Below are 19,718 nucleotides of genomic sequence, written 5' to 3'. Positions count from 1 at the left end.
GAAAACATCTGTGGGTAACGAGAACAAGAATAAGACTCAAAAGATGGTCAAAATCATACATCTGCATAGATTTTGTATAATTTTTCACCTTTGTCTTTCATACACCAAAGATGACTTTGGAAGAAGTCTTCTTTATTCTGTGATGGTACTCTGATCAAACGTTTAAGTAAAATAAATTCTAGAACCATTGTTTGCTTTCACTTCAAATTTGAATTTTAATAAGTTACAGTGTTTCTGGATTGATGGGCATATTGAGCCACTGTGTAAGTGCTTTACAGATCATCATGAAGTGTGCTAAAAATACCACGGGATACTGTACTGTACTGACCTGGTTTTACAGCCTGCCTCACTGACACAGACTACTCAATAATTACTATGGATTCTTTTGGATTCGTATTAGGTAAATGAGACTTTTATTAGAAGTTCACTTTAAATGAAGAGTGTATAAGTCATTATGGTCTAAGATACACAATCATTAAGATACATACACAACGATTAAGCTATATAACTGAAGAGAAACAATAATAAAGAAATATCACATCACTGGTCATTAATTACTACATCCAAGCAAAGCCAGGAGTCTCTTGGCCAGGAGAAGAAGCAATAATAAACTATACATCATAATATACATACATCACTGGTCATTAATCACTACATCCAGGCTCTTGATATCAGCTGGGGGGGGGGGGGGGGAGCGTTTACAGCGATAGCCATGAGTCTCTTGACCAGGAAATGTAGTTCTTTGCGCAGTACGTATGTTTACTCGCAGACGAGCTCCCCAATTTCATTGGCAAAGATTCCCCTTTTTATTAGGTTTAGAACGCATTTTCAGAGCTAAGGAAAACTTTAGAATGCTTGAGAATGTAGGAATGTGGTCACATGTTTCTCTGTACAGGTGGCCAGCCTGAACTCGAAATATGCTCCACTTCCCTCTTCACATACCAAATTAATTAGAGCCATGTCTTATCTTCCTTGTCACTTGCAGCAGATGAATCCAGGAACTAGTGGGTTAAGTCCGCCTACCAGTAGCTGGAGATAGAGATAAACAAACTAAAGGCAGTGATGCCAGATGGCCAGCTCCTTCCTCAGTTAATATGTCTCTATCTCAGCAGGTGGTGGACGGCTTTTTCTCCAGCTCCTGGGCCCAAGGCCTCTGAGGGTACTCTTGGGACGGTGGCCAGTTTGAGCCGGGGGTGGCAGACTGGTGGTGTCCCCTTTGGCAGCATGCGCAGTTGCTGGGTCCCTGCTGCACCTCAAATTCCCTCTGAACAGGCTTTTGCTGTTCCTTTCCTTCCCAGTTTGTTTCTGCCTCCTCACTAATAAAAAAAAGAGAACCATAGAATTTGTTTAAAAGAGAAACAGAGAAGCACAGGGAAGTGTGTTTTTGCTGAGAGCAGGTTTGTGTTACTGTTGTCCGAGTCCTGTTTTCTGTTTCCTGCTTGTCTGATCCTGCCTTGAAGTGGAGTCGGAGAGTTTTTTTTCCTTCGGCTTAGCTGTCAGTTCCCGCGCTTTCCTGGTCCGGGGTAAGTCCTGCTGGGTTCCTGTTTGGGGGCGGGCGATGGCAGCAGAGGTGGTAAAATGCTGTTCCCGATGCAGGAAACTGCGTTTGGCGGTGGGCCTTTGCAGCACAGGGTGCGCTGATTTTGCGGGACTTGACAGAGCGGTGGCCCCCCCCGAAAGCGTGCTTTCCCGCCTGGAGCCTGACGATTCTCACGCCATTTTACGATCAGTCGTGGAGCCGGCTCCAGTAGCGGTTTTGGGCAAAGCTTCTTCTCCGCTGGTAGGGGAGTTGGGGGGGGCCGTCAGGCACTGTGGGTGGTGGTACAGGTGCCATGGCTGCGACCTCCTCCGTTGTGGGGGAGGGGTTTTCACCAGAGTTTATTTTGCTACTCCATCAGACGACCTTCTAAGGCCTTTCCGGTACATGAGGCTATTGAAGAGTTGATTTCGGCCCAGTGGGCAGATCCGGATGGGGGGCTGAAAGTGGTCAGGGCTATGGCCCAGCTGTATATGGTTTCAGTGGATTGTTTAGAGAAGTTTGCTCTACCTAGGGTGGATGCTCTGGTGACGGCAGTCACTAAGAAGACTACTCTTCCAGTGGAAGGTGGTGTGGCACTCAAGGATATGAAAGACAGACGGCTGGAGGCCTCTTTGAAACATGCCTTTGAGGTGGCCACTTTGACACTTCAAGCTTCTGTTTGTAGTTCTTATGCAGCTAGAGCTTGTCTCAGTTGGCTACATTCTGTCATGGATTCGTTTCGGAGACTATGTCGGACGCTCTTCAATTGCCCCTGATGGATATTGGGCTGGCGTACATGGCGGATGCCTTGTATGATTTGGTCCTTGCTTCGGCCAAACTCATGGCCTTGACCATTTCCTCTCAACGTCTTCTGTGGCTCCGTCATTGGGCCGCAGATATGGCCTCCAAGCAGCAGCTTATTAAATTACCTTTCCGTGGGAAATTGCTTTTTGGGGAAGACCTAGAAAAGATTGTTAAAGATTTGGGGGATTCCAAATCTCACTGGCTCCCAGAGGATAGAACCAAGTCTACGCCCAAGCAGGGAGTTTCGCGGTCACGGTTCAGGGAGTTGCGACGGTTTCACCCGGGGCGCTCCAACGCAGCCTTCCAGCATTTTCGTTCTGGGCAGCGCTCTTCCTTTCGCAACGAGAAGCATCCGGCTGGACCCCCCTCTAAGGGGGCTCTGGCTCGATCCTCCCAATGATGGGGCGCAGGTCCACTCGGGAAGAGAGCAGATCGGCGGTCGGCTTTCTCTCTTTCTTCCAGAATGGGCCAGAATTACTTCGGACCAGTGGGTCCTCGATGTAGTGCGAGAGGGCTGCAAGTTAGAATTCTTCTCTGCCATCACAGATTTTTTTCTGGAGTCCCGCTGTTTATCGCGGGCCAAGAGGACAGCGGTTCTGCAGTGTTTGCGAGACCTGCTAAGCATAGGGGCTATCATGCCTGTTCCTCCTCTCGAAAGGCGCACAGGTCGGTACTCCATCTTTTTTGTGGTGCCAAAGAAAGGAGGGGCTTTTCAGCCTATTCCCGATCTCAGAAAAGTAAAGCAGTTTTTGCGGGTTCGTCACTTCCGCATGGAGATGTTGAGGGCAGTTATTGCTGCTGTTCAACCAGGTGAGCTGACGGCTCTCGCTTTGAGGGAAGCGTACCCACACATTCCCATTTGGCAGCCCCATCAGCGATTTCTCCGATTTGCAGTGCTCAATCAGCACTTCCAGTTTCGGGCCCTTCCTTTCAGGATGGCCACTGCCCAACACACGTTTTCCAAAGTAATGGTGGTGGTGGCGGCGTTCCTGCGGAAGGAGGGGATTCGGGTGCATCCATATCTCGACAACTGGCTGATTCGGGTGACTACAGCAGAGGAGAGTCGAGTGGTCACCGATCGAGTGATTGCGGTGTTGCAATCCTTAGGTTGGGTGGTCAATCTGGACAAGAGTCATCTGGTTCCTACTCAGAGTCTGGAATATCTTGGAGTGCAGTTTGATACGAAGCGGGGGAAGGTGTTTCTTCTCGAGGGGCGAAGGATCAAATTGCTTTCTCAGGTACGGACCTTATTGAGTCGTCGCACTCCCTGAGTGTGGGGCTATGTTCAGCTCCTTGGTTCCATGACAGTGACTTTGGAGGTCATTCCATGGGCAAGGGCTCATATGCGGCCTCTTCAGAATTTCATTTTGAGCAGATGGTCGCCAAGATCGCTGGATTATCAACGGCACCTTCCTTGGTCAAGCCGGGCCAGGGACAGTCTCGTGTGGTGGCTCCAGTCAGCCAATTTACAGAAGGGTGTTTCTGTGGTGTCTCCCAATTGGGTGGTAGTCATGACAGATGCCAGCCTTGCAGGCTGGGAAGCCCATTGTCTTCATCGAGTAGCCCAGGGATCATGGACCCCTCTTGAAGCGACTTGGCCGATAAATCGTCTGGAGTTGCAAGCAGTCATGAATGCGCTGTGGAGTTTTCAGGACCTTCTGCAGGGGCAGGCGGTTGTGTATTTTCGGACAACACCATGATGGTGGCCTATATCAATTGGCAGGGGGGCACTCGCATTCTTCCCTTGGCAGTGGAAGCATCTCGTCTTCTAGTATTGGCGGAAGCAAATGTTCAGAGTCTGTCAGCAGCGCACATTGCGGGTCAAGACAATAGTCAAGCGGATTTTCTCAGCCGGACTCTTTTGGACGCAGCAGAATGGATGCTGTTGGACTCGGCTTTTCGACTGATCTGTCAACATTGGGGAAGACCAGTAATGGATCTTATGGCCATGGCTTGCAATGCCAAAGTTCCCCAGTTCTTCAGCCGCAAATGGGAGCCAGGATCCGCAGGATTAGATGCTGAGTCACTAACTGCCTATGGCAGTGATCTTCATTAATTTTGAAGTTGGGGCTGCGTTGGCTTCAATAGGGTTGCAAGAGAGCCAGCAAATATCTTCCCAAGATGAACTACTAGGGATCAGGCACCACTATTTTGAAAACTGGCAGCCTGGAGGCATGCTCCTGTCTTTTACAAGCAAGTGGGGACTGAGGTGTCAAAAGGTTGTATGGGGGGGATTGGAGGAGTGTCTGGGAAGAGGCTAGGGAGATGTCTGGGAGGTCAGAGAAGTTTCTGAGAGGACTTGGTGAGTGTTGGGGGAGGGGGAGGTCAACATGGGGCTGCCATTGCCTTGCAGGCTTTGCCTTGAAGAACCCTGATCTATGGTGACATTCAAATACATATGAAAATAGTCCGCTCCTATTGTAGGATGATATGAGTTTAATTGTCAGAGTTATTGATTTTGCTGGATCAGATACAAATGTGTATATAAAAAATACAGCTGCAAAGACTTATTGGGACAGAATCAGATAAACTGGTCTGGCTTTCATCTCCCCCTTCCCCCCTGGAAACTACTGATAACAAAAACTAGCTGGGTGGATACCTAAGCCCATCAACACATCTCCAAAGAACAAAACTCTGAAAATGGACAGCAATCACAGAGACTACAGATAACCAAAGACAGTGAAACTCCACCTATTCTCAGACAATAACTCAGACTGAAAAGCCCATCTACCTATCTAATCAGACAAAAGAAGCCCAATTACTCTCAGACAATGGATGGACCTAACCATAACACAGACAGGTGGCACAGGACAGATGCATGTTAGAAAACAAACAACAGAACAAAGCTATATAGTTAACGGACAAAGGGGCTCGGGATTACCGATGATGCTGTAGCAGTAAAAATAAACTCCAGTTGGTATGGGGGAGCAAATGTAAGTGTTTAGAACAGGAGGACAGTAAAAAACCATACAATTTCAGCAGGTTAGCGCAAGAGATGTGCTGCATTAGACTGCTGCCGGAACGTATAGCTGAACGCCAAAGAAAACCCATCTCAGGTGGAGGTGGGAAGTTTAGGGGTGAACATAGTAGAAGATGGTTAGAAAGGAATTGAAAATTGATATATATAGAAAAGTAGTGCCTGTGGGCAGGAGGTTGTTAACTAGAGAAGTGCAGTGACAGTGTAACTCACCGACAGACATTTTCACTGACAGCAGAACCAGATCCGCTTGAGGAAGAGATCACACCATGGTTAACACGCACAAAATACAATTTTAAAACCATGCAGAGGGGGAAAGAAGGAAATGTCCAGAACTGAAAAGCAAGTGCGCCATAAGGAATAGGAAGTGGGGCACGCCCAAAGTTCCTCGACTTCATCAAAGCGCAGAAAGAGAGGTGATAAGAACAGTAGATAAAATAAAGCAGCGAAGTGAGAAAGAGACGTGTAAAAAGAAAGAGAAAGAGGGCAGAATACCAGGACAAGTAGTTCAGGAAGAAAATTGACAGGAGAAGGGGTTAGAAAAAGGGGGGGGGGGGACTGAATACCAGTTCCCAGTACCCCTCAGGAGGGCACTTTTCACCAGGGTATATGCCAGTCCAGAGAAATGAAGGTGTTAGTAGAGAAACATAGGAAAGAAAAGAATTTAGATTAAAGAACCGCAGACCCAGAAAGCCAGGTAATATCAAGGCTAAGAGAATCCCCAGAAAGTCCACAGGCACCAAGTAGCGGAAGCACGGGGGAGAGAAAGACAGTACATGGGGAAACGCCCAAATTTAGAAAGGCGCCTGATGCATGCAGACAAGCTAGGAAAAGTAGAGACAGAGAAGAGCAGGATAACTCACCAAAGTGTATAAGCAGCAAGAATAGACACAGAAAAAGGACGAAGTTGTAGGTGAAAGTCTAGAAAAGATAAGAAAAAGAAACCATGGGAAATTGAATGGGAAGAGATGTCCCAGCGGAGAAGACAGCCAAAAAGAAAAATAGACATGGGGTCCTAAAGAAAGAATACAGAGAAGGACGGCAAAGATGAGTTAGGGAAAGAAGAAAAGGGTAGGGAGAAAGAGAGTGGTACAGAGAAAGAGAGAGGGATACAGCGCAGGATTTGGCAGCCAAAATACGGGAATATATCCCCTCTGCGGCCAAATAATACGCACCAAAAGTGTCCGAAACTTCAGCAGTCCGGGTCACCACCCCCTGCACCACCCCCTGTTCCCATTCAACGGGAAACCACAGTTGCAGATTTGACAGCCCTCGAAAACATCAAGGAACCCGACCCTGGTAGAACTGAACTATATCCAGTAGACCGGTGTAACTCTGAGCAACTATCAGAAATTTTAACCCAGTGGTCTAACGAAGTGGAGGACACAGACAACAGAAGCATCACCTCCCAGGAGTATGCTCCAGTGGTGCAAGCATACTCCCTTTTCTTTTGCTTCCCATCTGCTTGGCTGTTCATTGTTGGACTTGTGTGTCTTGTTATACTGTGCTTGGGTATAGCATTATTCTTTACTGCATTGTTTGGTTTTACCCTAGCTAGAGTCAACAGCCCTACAGTCAGTGATCATACGGTTAGTACCTTTTCATCTGGTAACTTTACCTTGCCAGCTGAAAAGTCCACTGTCATAGGGCCTACCCTTGACACGTCCACAGGGTCTGAAATACACCCCACACCGGCTGCCCAAAGCAGTACACCAGAAGGTACACCACCTCCTCACACTTTTAAAGAATCTAGGACCACCTTTACTGTCAACTCCACCTTGCCGGCAGGAATTTATATCGAGACTGAATTTCCGGCTGGTAACCTTACATTGCCAGTTGAAAATTCTGAGACTACTTCTACCCCTACTGACGGTCGTACTTTGCCTCCTACTCATTCTACCCATATTAGTCGCAGTCCAGGTACTATTGTCCCATATCCTGAGAATTTTACCTTGTCTAAGCTCCTGCCTACCCCTCCTTCCCATTCTCGGGTGCCTGACATTGACCCTAGTCCTACCACAAACCTTGCCCTGACCACTCCCAAAGCAGAACCCACTATTTCCCACAGGTCACTTGTGCAAACCCCCACCCCCTTCAGTAACAGCACCATTGTACCTGGTACCCATTCACCCAATTACAACCTTACTGATTGATCAACATTAATGGTCAATCCAGTGAGGTATCCCCTCCAACCTATCCCTTGGGACGATTTGATTGAACTTACCCTGTCTGTCCTTTGCCTTACCCTCTCAATAATTTTTGCCCTCATTTGGTTCATATATTTCCACCAAAAGCTCTTAGCAGGTATTCCTGGATCTATATGAGCCTACCAAGCCCGGAGCCCAGTATTTTTGAGTTCTGCGATTCCGCGCCTGACGACAATTCCTCGTGGAACCCGATGGATAGATATCACATCCTGTGTCAACCTTTACTGGAAACCACCAGTACAGGGCCAGCCACAATTATACAAGACATTTTCCCTGTATTACGTGATGCAGGATTAGTCAAGGTTTCACGAAGCACCTATCCATTGCTTAGACCTGAAACTAGGGAAGAGGTTGTATTTTGGATAGTAACTTACAGACTTTATTGCACTGGGTGGCGCCCCTGGCTCTTTTTAAGGAAAATTGGGAACAGACCCCTAGAGAAATATTGTAATTCCCCTGACGGTAGAGGGTCTTTTGCAGCTATGCGCCTTCACCCAGGTTATACCATAGCCTAGTGGTGGATGCACATGTCTGAAACTGAAGGGACAAACATCCAGAATTCCCCAACATACTCATCAACTTTTCCCCTGTTCTCTTCAACCCCCTCTTGGGGCCCATCGCCCCCGTGGGATTCTTGGGATTTTGGGAACTTTGACCCTGAAGATAGTGTGGACGATCTGAACCTTTGGGATTCAGATTCTGAGAACGACGTAAGGTGGACACATTGGGACCCCGCCCCGGAAGACGACCCCAATTGGGATCTGTTGACCAGGTTCCAGACACTGTGTGAGCCATTACTTGATCCCTGGACTATTGGCCCCGGATGAAATTGTATTTACGCCCTTTCTCTATTTGGAGGAAGTATAGTTTTGCAATTGGAACAGACAGACATACAACTAGTTAGACCTGACACCCACAAGGTAGTAGATTTCTGGCTACTCACCTACAACCTCCTCAACACTAGTTGGAGACCCTGGTTATTCTTTAGAGAAGTAGGAAGCAGACCACTAGAGGTGTACACTCTTTCCCCAGCAGGAGCCATCAGAATGTTTCCTGAATACACCAGTACCTAATGTTATACCCATACCTATTTTATTTGGGAATAGTTCTTTTTGTGATTTCTGTTATTGCTGAAACCTTAGGGTTAATCCTGGTACTCACAATATTCACCATTCGTCAATTGCCATTCCTTCAGCCCTGATCTAATATTACTGGTTTCACAATTGTAATCAAAATGGCCACCCTTGGTTTTTTGTTATGCTTTTTAATCATTGCCCCACTCCCTTTGAGAGCACAGATCATGGGGCCCAAAAGGATCAGTTACAAGATACACTTAGCCCCGACTAACGAAACAGTTGTCCTTACCTTCGACTTTTGTGCCTACACTAGTTGCGGAGAGGTGCCTTACCAACAATACTATTCAGCATTCAATATTTACATGTGTACCTCCTCCACCTGTGACAGCTGGTCAAAGGTACGGTGGTTTGCAGGAGACTAGAAGCCCCAACCTCCAGACTCCTTTGTAAAGACTATCTCAATAATGAGAACACGAATGCCACCCAATTGCCAAATGAATCAGTGCAATCCGATTGCAATTATGTTCAGAGGGATGACCTCGGCTACCTACCGAGCCTATACCCTGGGATTGGATGCCACGGGAAGAGATCCAATGGACACCATTCAGATTATGCCTCCTCTAAAAACGACCCCAAACCCCCCAAACCCTCTGATGCCCACGAAGGCCCCTGAGGTGGTAATTCCTTTTCAGGTCCATGAAGTAGGCAGTACCAAGGAATTGGCTATGATAGAAACAGGATTTGGTGAACATAACCTATGGTTAGAATGGACTTACTATACCACAGCCAGTTTGAATGTATCTAATTGTTATTTTTGTGCAGAGGCCCGATTAGAACCCATAGTGGTCACTTTCCCACTGCATTCCAACCATCATCCAGAGGGTTTCAAGTGTATGCTACGATTATTTCAGGGTGTCGTGTCCGACAACAAATCCTGCTTAGCTTTGAGTAAGCAGTATCCTGAAATACCCCTTCGACTGGGAATCCCACCAGCATTTAGGAGACCAGATCCAAAGCTGGAATTCCCAACCTGCATAAGCAGAAACCCAAAATGCAATCCAAAGTTTGTGGGTAATTTGACCAACTGCAATGTTACTCTGGAAAACACTTTTGACTTGGTGAATTTCACCAGCTTTACCCATCCTAGAGCTGATGTATGGTGGTATTGTGGAACTAACCCTTTACCAAATCTTGAGCCTCAAGTGGAAGAGAAAATGTGCCCTGGTAAAGTTAGTTATTCCACTTACCATTGCTTCTCTGCGCCCTCAGACCCCCTCTAGAACAAAACGGAGCACCTCACCCCCCGGTTCCTTTGATAACCGGGTGTACATAGATGGGATTGGTGTTCCGAGAGGGGTACCAGATGAATTTAAAGCCCGCAACCAAATTGCTGCTGGATTTGAGTCAGTTTTCTTTTGGTGGTCTACGATAAACAAAAACGTAGACTGGATAAATTACATCTATTATAACCAACAGAGATTTGTGAATTACACTAGGGATGCTGTCAAAGGAACAGCAGCTCAATTAGATGCCACCAGCAGGATGACGTTTGAGAATCGATTAGCACTTGACCAACTTCTGGCAGCAGAAGGGGGCGTGTGCAAAAAGATACGTACCCAGTGTTGCACCCCCAAACCCCCAGAAATCGTGAAGTGGCCGCCTCCGGTGAAACGCTCTCACACCCTCCCACCCAGCGACGGGGGGGTGGGGGCTGGAGGTCCGGTGGAAATCCAGCCCACCCCAACTCTTCCCCCCCCCCAGCGTTCTCCTTTGAATACCTGGTGGTCTGTGGTGACAAGCCCCCCTCCCGGCCCCCCTACCTTTCATTGGAGGAGGGACGCAGCCTGCCTGCCTCCCTCCTCTTCCAGTCAACGCCGCTGCAAAATGGCGGCGCCCAGCCCCGCCCATTGCATCCTGGGATGCGCTGGGCGGGGCTACAGACCATGTAAGGGAGCGATTCCCTTACATGGTCTGTAGCCTCGTCCAGCGCATCCCAGGATGAAATGGGCAGGGCTGGGCGCCGCCATTTTGCAGCGGCATCGACTGGAAGAGGAGGGAGGCAGGCAGGCTGCATCCCTCCTCCAACGAAAAGTAGGGGGCTGGGAGGAGGGCTTTTCACCATGGACCACCAGGTATTCAAAGGAGAACGCTGGGGGGGGGGGAGTTGGGGTGGGCTGGAGGTCCACCGGACCTCCAGCCCCCACCCCCCCCCCCATTGATGGATAGGATGGTGGGAGAGCCTTTGGCTGGAGGTGGCCACTTAACAATTTCTGCTGGGTTTGGGGGGCTGGAGACCCACCGGACCTCCAGCCCCCCCCCCCCGGTTGCTGGGTGGGAGGGTGTGAGAGCGTTTGGCCGGAGGCGGCCACTTCACGATTTCTGAGGGTTTGGGGGGGGGCTGGAGACACACCGGAGCTCCAGCCCTCGTTGTTTGGGCCTCGACAGGCTGCGCCCCTCCTCCAACGCAAGGTAGGGGGCTGGGAGGGGGGTTGACACCATGGACCACCAGATATTCAAAGGAGAACGCTGGGGGGGAGGAGTTGGGGTGGGCTGGAGGTCCACCGGACCTCCAGCCCCCCCCCCCCCCGTCGATGGATGGGAGGGTGGGAGAGCCTTTGGCCGGAGGCAGCCACTCAATGATTTCTGGGGGTTTGGGGGGCTGGAGACCCACTGGACCTCCAGCCCCCCCCCCCCCGTCGCTGGGTGGGAGGGTTTGAGAGCGTTTGGCCGGAGGCGGCCACTTCACGATTTCTGAGGGTTTGGGGGGGCTGGAGACCCACTGGATCTCCAGCCCTCCCTGAACATGGAGGGGGTGGGATCGTCAGGGGGACCGGAGGTCCAACGGACCTCCAGCCCCCCCCCCCCCGTTGCTGGGTAGGAGGGTGGGAGAGGGTTTGGCCACAACGTTTTCTGGGGGTTTGGGGGGGGGGGCTGGAGACACACCGGAGCTCCAGCTCTCGTTGTTCGGGCCTCGACAGGCTGCGCCCCTCCTCCAACGAAATGTAGGGGGCTGGGAGGGGGGTTGTCACCACGGACCACCAGATATTCAAAGGAGAATGCTGGGGGGGAAGAGTTGGGGTGGGCTGGAGGTCCACCGGACCTCCAGCCCCCCCCCCCCCCCGTCGATGGATGGGAGGGTGGGAGAGACTTTGGCCGGAGGCGGCCACTCAACGATTTCTGGGGGTTTGGGGGGCTGGAGACCCACTGGACCTCCAGCCCCCCCCCCCCCCCCCCGTCGCTGGGTGGGAGGGTGTGAGAGCGTTTGGCCACAACGTTTTCTGGGGGTTTGGGGGGGGGGGCTGGAGACACACCGGAGCTCCAGCCCTCGTTGTTCGGGCCTCGGCAGGCTGTTTGACAGGTTTGGGCTTTTGACAGCCCAGACCTGTCAAACAAGTGCGGGAGGATTGTGCTGAGTGCATGCTCATGCGCAATTCTCCCGAACTTCTACATGATAATCAAAGATAATAGCGCTGCTTAGATTTGCATGCATTATCTTTGATCATCGATGAAGAAAAGCCCTGCGCTGTCCCAGCACTATTTTTAGAGCGCTGTTCGGAACAGCGCGAGGCTTTGGATCATCTGGGCCTGAGAGAGGTAGTTTCAGCCTTCTTTCCTCTACAGGTGGGCTGCTAGCCTCATTACCTCTCCAGGCAGCTATAGCAAAGGGGTGTGGCTGCCACCCTTTGCAATGCAGAAGTCTGTATATTAGAAGCCTGCAAACAGAAAGAGAGGACAGCTTGGCCCCTTGGAGCTGTAGACAGCTTATCTCAGGGAAAGGGGGAGACTCTGAAGCCATTCAGATCCTTTGAGGGAGTGAAGTAAGAGCCAATACAGAGAGGGAAGCACTTGTGCCCAGATGATCAAAAGCTTCGCACTGTTTCAAACAGCGCTCTAAAAGTAGCGCTGAAACAGTGTGGGGCTTTACCACCCCTATGATCAGTGATAATAGATAGCACTCAGACACAATCCTCCCACACTTGTTTGAAAGGTCCGGGCTGTCAAAATCCCAGAACTGTCAAACACAGGGGATGGACGTCCATAGGACCAACAGACCCCTTGAAACAGCAAGGCCCTGGTGGCCTAGTGCCCCCATCGAACCCCCACTCCAAGCCAGTGACACGGGGCTGGAGGTCTCCAGTCCCCCCGACCCTCCCGACACAAGTTCACAGGAGGCTGCAGATCTGGTGGATTTCCAGACACCCTAACCCCCCTCGCACCCCCCAAAAAAGCCCTGGTGGCCCAGTGGGCTGCAAACAAAGTCCCCCCAACCTGGTGGTCTATTGGCCCTCTTCCCCACCCCCTCCATACCTGAAGTGTTGGAGGAGGGAGTAGTACTGCTTTACTAGGTACACTGGGGCAGAAGCATTTCGCCTCCCATGGAGACCAGGAGCAGCCACTGGGGTCTCCTAGTTGTGACAGTATTCATGGTGGATATCCTGAAAATCTGACTTGCTAGGTGTATCCACAGAACTGGGTTCAGAACCCTTCACAAGAGTGATCCTAGAAAATTACAAAATGAGCCATCATGCTTTTAATATTAAGTTTGAATGCAGAGCTGCCCTGTTACCCAGTTCCACGAGGGAAGCTTTGGTTTTAAACTTACAACCCAAAGCAGTGTAGTATATATAGTCCCATCTATTCTTTGAAATCAGTGCTGCAGATCCCTTAATGCAACAGAATGGGGTTGTTGGAAATCCAGGAATGGCCCAAAATCTTGGAAATGAGCAACTTGACAGCGCTATTGGATGAATATTCCTATTCTGGTGTCATCTCAGGAACAGCAGTCCTAATACAGAGCTGCCAAGTTTCCCAGTTCCAGGAGGGAGACTTTTTAGCTAGTCTTGCTTCTGAACTTACATCCCAAAGCAATGTGGTATTGTGGAACTGGATTCTGTGAGCAGTGCTGTGGGACCCATAATGCAGTGCTTCTCAACCTAGTCCTTGGGGCACACCCAGCCAGTCAGGTTTTCAGGATATCCACAATGAATATGCATGAAACAGGGCAGCATACAATGGAGGTAATGTTTGCAGATTTATCTCATATATCTTTGTGGATAACCTGAAACCCTGACTGACTGGGTGAGAAGCTTTGCCATAATGCATCAGGGTAGGGTTGCTGGAAATCCAGGACTGGGCTAGAACTGGGCAACTTGGCAGCTTTATGACAAGCACATAGTGAAATAACACAAAACTAGGCAGAAGAACATGCTGTGAACCCATAGAGCAAAGTTGCCATACCATACCTAAACTACCTGATGGAATACAAAAAAAAAATCTACCTTTTCAAGAAGCATCATTGCAAATATTGCAACAAACAAACCCTAGGCAACCAATGCCCTTCTTATAGGAATACTAGGAAAAAAGGCCCGTTTCTGACACATTTGAAATGGGCGCTAGCAAGGTTTTCCTCGGAGTGTGTGTGAGAGTGAGTGTGTGATAGAGAGTGAATGTGTGAGTGTGTGAGACTGGGTGCGAGAGTGTGTGTGTGAGAATGAGAGTGTGTGCCAGGGTCCCCCCGCCCTCCCTCCCTCCCAGTTCCAGGGTGGCCCCGCCCCCTCCCTCCCAGTTGCAGGGTCGGCCCTCTCCCCCTCCCTCCCAGTTTCAGGGTCTCCCCCTCCCTCCCTCCCTCCCAGTTCCTGGGTCCACCCGCCCCTCCTCCAAGTTCCAGGGTCCGCCCCCTCCCTCCCTCCCACCCACCCACCCTCTCATTTCCAGGGTCGTTTCCCCCTCCCTCCCTCCCAGTTCCAGTGTCATTGCCCCCCTCTTCCCCCCCCCCTCCAGCCACCCTGCGATGTTTAACTGCAAAATTAGGGAGCTGTGTAGTGTAATAAAACGCACCTGCAATGTTGTGAAACTGACTCCGTGGCTTCACTGAAGTGAAGGATTCGTAAGGTTCGTCAGATTCGTCAGTCTGTCAACATCTCTCTCGGCCCCGCCCTCGCGCCTCTGATAGGTCCACCGCCCTCAACGTCATCACGTTTTGACGTGAGGGCGGGGCCGAGAGAGATGGTGACAGACTGACGAATCTGACGAACCTTACGAACCCTTCACTTCAGTGAAGCCACGGAATCAGCTTCAGAACGTTGGAGGTGCTTTTTATTATAGTAGAGATGAAAACAAGTCAGAATGTTCCAGATTAGCTGGCATGAAGTTTCTATGTGAATATGACATCTCAGTCACTTGCACAGACCAAGAGAGACCATCACTAAATGTAGAATTCAGGACCACAATTTTTTGAATATTGGGTTTTTTTCTTGATTTTTATTTATTAATGTTTAAAGTGGATTAATGTTGCAAGCACACTGCTTTATCCAAAGGCATTCCTAAATATTTACATTTCCAGTAATTCCCCCTTCAACACCTTTTATTTTTCCTATTGGAGCATTGTGTTGCTGTTTCAAAACTCTCAGAGTCAAACATTTTATTGCTGCCCAAGCCATCCAAATAAATCACTTTGAAATAACCCGAGCACCATCCCTTCTTTAGGCTGAACATCGATTCCTTGCATCAGCTGTACATGTCCTAAGGCACAAGACAGAAAATCAAACTTCCTTAGAAATCAGTAATAATTTATAATCTCAATAATCATAAATATACATATAAAAACAGTGCTATACTGGGCTTAGATCTTTGCAAGATGGTTGATGAGAAACTCTTTTCTTATATAGGGGTGTAACACCATCACCTTTGTGATTGTATCTGGCGAGTCCTTTTCTCCTGTGGTATACTGCCCTGATGTCGTAACACCTAAGGATACATCTACCAAAGGGCACTAGGAAATGGACTTAGCACATGCTAACATGAGACCTTCCCAGGTGCTAAGCCTATTTCTAGTGTGCCCCGTATGTAGGTCATTTTCAATGTTTTTCTTTTTTTAAGCTCATGCACTAATGTTTATATTAGTGGGCATTGCCTAAAAAAACAAATTAACAAGGGAGCATGTACTGCCTCCTATTTAGGAAGTGCTAAGGGTTCACACATTAAGCCAGCATTAACCAGATAGCGCTCGCTAATATGGACATGGTTAACACTTCCCTGCCCATGCCACACCTCCAGCAATAATAATCAGAAAAAAATAACACATGCTTAGTGCTCACTAAAAGGTTGCCTACCATTAAAACACTTTAATGTGTCTTGCATAAAGTGTTTTCACACATGCTAAGTGCGCATTAGGGCTTAACATCCTTTAGCAGACACATCCCCTAGGTTCCATGAAGCCCTGAAGTAGGCACCATATTAAAACATGTTGGGCATCTGATATGTGGTGTAAACAACAACAACAACAAACTGAAGGCCCATCTTTTGCCTGTCTAAAGAAAACATTATTTAACATGTAATGCACAAAGGGGTCATGTGTCCCTTTTATCGTTCCCAGTAGCAGCTACTGACAACCCTATGCAAATGCATCGCACCAAGCTCATTACTATTAAAATGAGCATTCCGAGCAATGTACAGACCTGAGCACCTATCTTAAATGTGCAAAATTTTATGACAGGTCTGGACCTGTCCTTATGGGGAGCAGTGTGCTTGTACTGTGTAGTGCAAACACACTGCTCCCCATGGTAGGTGCTCAGTGTACCAACCTCTTGACACTCACCAAGACCTTTACAAATCTCCCTGATGGTACAGTGTATCCCAAATCTAACCTCCCCTGCACCCCTCTCAGCTCTCCCAAGCAAAAACAAATCCCTCTCAAGCCCTACCCCCCCCCCCCCCCCCAACCAAAAAAATAAAAAATCTCCACGGTGGTCTAGTTTGTGACTCTAAGTTTTCCCACGCCAGCCATATTTAATGGATACCTTTGTGCATCTGGCCCTGATACTGGACAGTAATTCTTTTCATGACAGCATTTCTTTCTTGGAAACTTAGGAGTTTTGATATATGTATTTAGAAGAATATTGAGATTAAAAGTTATCACTTTCTAACATTGTATTTGTTCTGTTTGCTCCCTGACTGTTTTGTGTATTTTATTAAGACATATTTTTTTACCATAGGGTATCCACCTTCCTTAACTGTAAACCAGAAAATTAAACTTTGTCTTACTTTTGAATGTTATTGGTGCACTCTGTGCTTTTCGGTAGCATCAGCCCCTTTGCTGTGCTCTCTTTTGGTATATCTCTGCATTATTAAAAAAAACCTACAACCATGCAGATTCTCCTGTGGTTTGCACCTGTTCCAGGTCTTATGTCAGGCTCTCCATCCTGGTCCAGTGACTCCTAGAAATATTTCACTGTACCATTTTCATTCTCTCCTCTGTAGTGTATTGGAACATTGCAATTAGCTCTGATTTAAAGAAAAAAATAATCTGTTGGCTCCTAGGCACCCAGACTTGGGTATTATTTGACAACAATGATGCAAATGGCACCGAAATAGAATTCACAACCAAAGCACACAGGAAGCAAAATGACCAGCTGTCAGATAAGTAGAAAACAAGTCTTTATTGGAAACTAGTAAAAAAGGCCCGTTTCTCACACAAATGAAATGGACACTAGCAAGGTTATCATGTAATAGCGATTAAGCGATTAAGGGAACCGTTAGAAGAAATGTTCTGTCATGATAAGTAATAATTGGGAAGGGTGTATAATGAGTAATATGCTCCAGGGGTATGAGATACGGAATGTTTTATCTATGTTTTTTTTGTTTTAATCTTTTTTGTGATTTTTATTTATAGTATTTTTTAAAAGATAAAGAGTATGCAGACTCCATCCATGTCCAGCATTTCTTCCCTCTTCCCTCCCCTCCATCCATGTGCATCTCCTTACTGACTTCCCTCCCCTCCATCCATCCATCCATGTGTAGCAACTCTCCATCCTCCCCTGCCCTCTCCTCCATCCACCCATATCCAGCAAATTTCCTCTCTCCCCTGCCCCCTCCATTCATCCATCCATGTTCAGCAATTCTCCTCTCTCCCCTGCCCTCCCCTCCATCCATGTCCAGGAACTCTCCATTCTCCCCTGCCCTCTCCTCCATCCACCCATATCAAGCAAATTTCCCCTACCCCCACTCATCCATCCATGTTCAGCAATTCTCCTCTCTCCCCTGCCCTCCATCCATCCATGTCCAGCAACTCTCCATTCTCACCTGCCCTCTCCTCCATCCATCCATTTCCAGCAACTCTCCATTCTCCCCTGCCCTCTCCTCCATCATCCATATCCAGCAAATTTGCTCTCTCCCCTGCCCCCTCCATCCATCCATGTCCAGCAATTCTCCTCTCTCCCCTGCCCTCCCCTCCTGTCCTGTCCAGCAATCTCTTCTCCCCCTGCCCTCCTCTCCAATTCCAGCCATCTCTTCTCTCCCCCTGCCTTCCCATCCATGTCCAGTGATTCTCCCTGCCCTCCCTCAGCTCCCTGACAGCCCTCCTCTCTGTTCCCCCCCCCCCCCACATTTAACCCTTTTACTTTCAGGCGCAGCGACGGCAGTGAAGAGGACAACACAGCTTCTCCCTTCCCTCACATAGTGTCCCACCCTCGCGGAAACAGGAAATGCATCATCGCAGAAGGCAGGACACTATGTGAGGGAAGGGAGAAGCTGGAGGCGAGTCCACTGTGTTGTCCTCTTCACTTGCGTCGCTGCACCTGAAAGTAAAAGGGTTAAACACATGCAAGGGGAGGGGGAGGAACAGAGAGGAGGGCTGTCAATAGAGGAGCTGAAGGCGGGAAGGAACAGAGGGACCGTCCGAGAGCTGCCTGGCTGCTGCGCTAGGCAGCCCTGCATTTGGGAGGGCAGCAGCCATGGGAAGGTCACAGTTGGGCTGGGGAGGCTTAGCCTCCCCAAGCCTCTTATATGGGGTGCCTATGACTGTCCTCCCGTCCCATCCATGTCCATCAATTCTCCTCTGCCTTGCCCTCCCCTTCCTCCCTCCCCTCGATGTCCTGCGATTTTCTCCTCCTGACATCATCTCACCTCATTGTTTCCCTTCCCCCTCATTGTTCCACCCTCTGACATCATTACGTTTTGATGCGAGGGCGGGGCAATGAGTGGGAATGGATGTTACAAACCCAGGCATCCAGACGTGGAATGTTGGAGCTGCAGATTATTATATAGGATATGGTGCTTTTCCAATCAATACTTGTTTCCTACTTATCTGGCTGCTGGAGATCTTTTGGTCCTCCCTTACTCTTGCTTCTTTTGTGTACCCATAGAATTCAATGTCAAAACATGCACAACAATTAAACACCAAAAAAAAAAAAAAAGGAAGGAAGGAAAAAGCCTCAGAAAACGACCAGCGCTCAGCTCTCCTAGCTTTCAATCGCAGGCTAAAAAAACCTTCCTTCAAATTTCCTTTTAAATGTACCTCTTATGAAATTTGTAACTGAAGAATCTCACACAGGAGGATGTCTTTGTAAATCGGATGCAAACATGTATCCATGGGGGTTTGGCTGATGAAGTTATTTTGAAAGGGAGGGCTTTGTCTGTAAATCTCTCTAATGTGTCTTTGTTTTTCCCAGGTTGAAAATGCTTCTGGTACTGGAGACTTTGATCGTGCAGCTAATGCTTCCCGTCTGGCTCGAATCCTCAACATTGTCGGGATTGTCTTAGGGATCATTTTGATTGTGATCTTAGTCACCATCATTTTCGTGTTGCCAGCAAAAGAAAGACATTAAAACCAAATAGCAGTTTCTCCAAGATGCCTTCTGCCCCTCACGTGCAGGAGGAGAAACAAATGAAACCTTTCTCTAAAGATGTTGTTTACCTTTTCCAAATACATGTTTTGGTTTAGCTTAGCAAATATTTCTAAATATCTGAAGCAAACATAATATTCTAAATGTGTTCCTAATATCATCATTTTTATTCAATTTTTTAAAATAAACTTCAGTCCAATATAATAAAACTCCTCTTATCTGTCTATATATTGTGTAATAAACTAAACTTTTTCTGACTTCTTGGTGGTAGTGCTTTAGTTCACTAGTCAGAAATTAGGTGGTGCAGTCTGTAGATTCATAAAAGGTTACAGCTTAAGTGTTTTGTTCCATGCCAGCTTTTACTTGCCTACCTGCCTCCTCTGACCCATTTAGATAAAAATGGAGTTTAGCTGCAACTTCCATAAATAACTAGTCAATATTCAGCCCCCAGTGATCAGCATTTTTTGAAACACTGATTGCCATAGGCAGAATTATCCCCAGATATTCAATGCA

The 19,718-nt window shown here is 48.2% G+C and overlaps 1 protein-coding gene across 1 annotated transcript in view; it reads left to right on the top strand.

Moving 5' to 3' along the window:
* The window catches only part of LOC115481896 (trafficking regulator of GLUT4 1-like), a 37,571-nt gene extending 18,132 nt beyond the window's left edge, over positions 1-19,439 (top strand). The window contains exon 2 of the mRNA XM_030221349.1: positions 19,032-19,439. Coding sequence (XP_030077209.1) covers positions 19,032-19,187 — 156 coding nt within the window. The 3' untranslated portion in view covers positions 19,188-19,439. The remainder of the gene's footprint in view (positions 1-19,031) is intronic.
* The last annotated feature ends 279 nt before the right edge of the window (positions 19,440-19,718 follow it).

This window comes from Microcaecilia unicolor, chromosome 12 (genome assembly GCF_901765095.1).
Source record: "Microcaecilia unicolor chromosome 12, aMicUni1.1, whole genome shotgun sequence".
NCBI classification, from domain to species: Eukaryota; Metazoa; Chordata; class Amphibia; order Gymnophiona; family Siphonopidae; genus Microcaecilia; species Microcaecilia unicolor.
The sequence above is the reverse complement of the archived record's forward strand: the minus strand, read 5'-3'. Positions and strand labels throughout refer to the sequence as shown.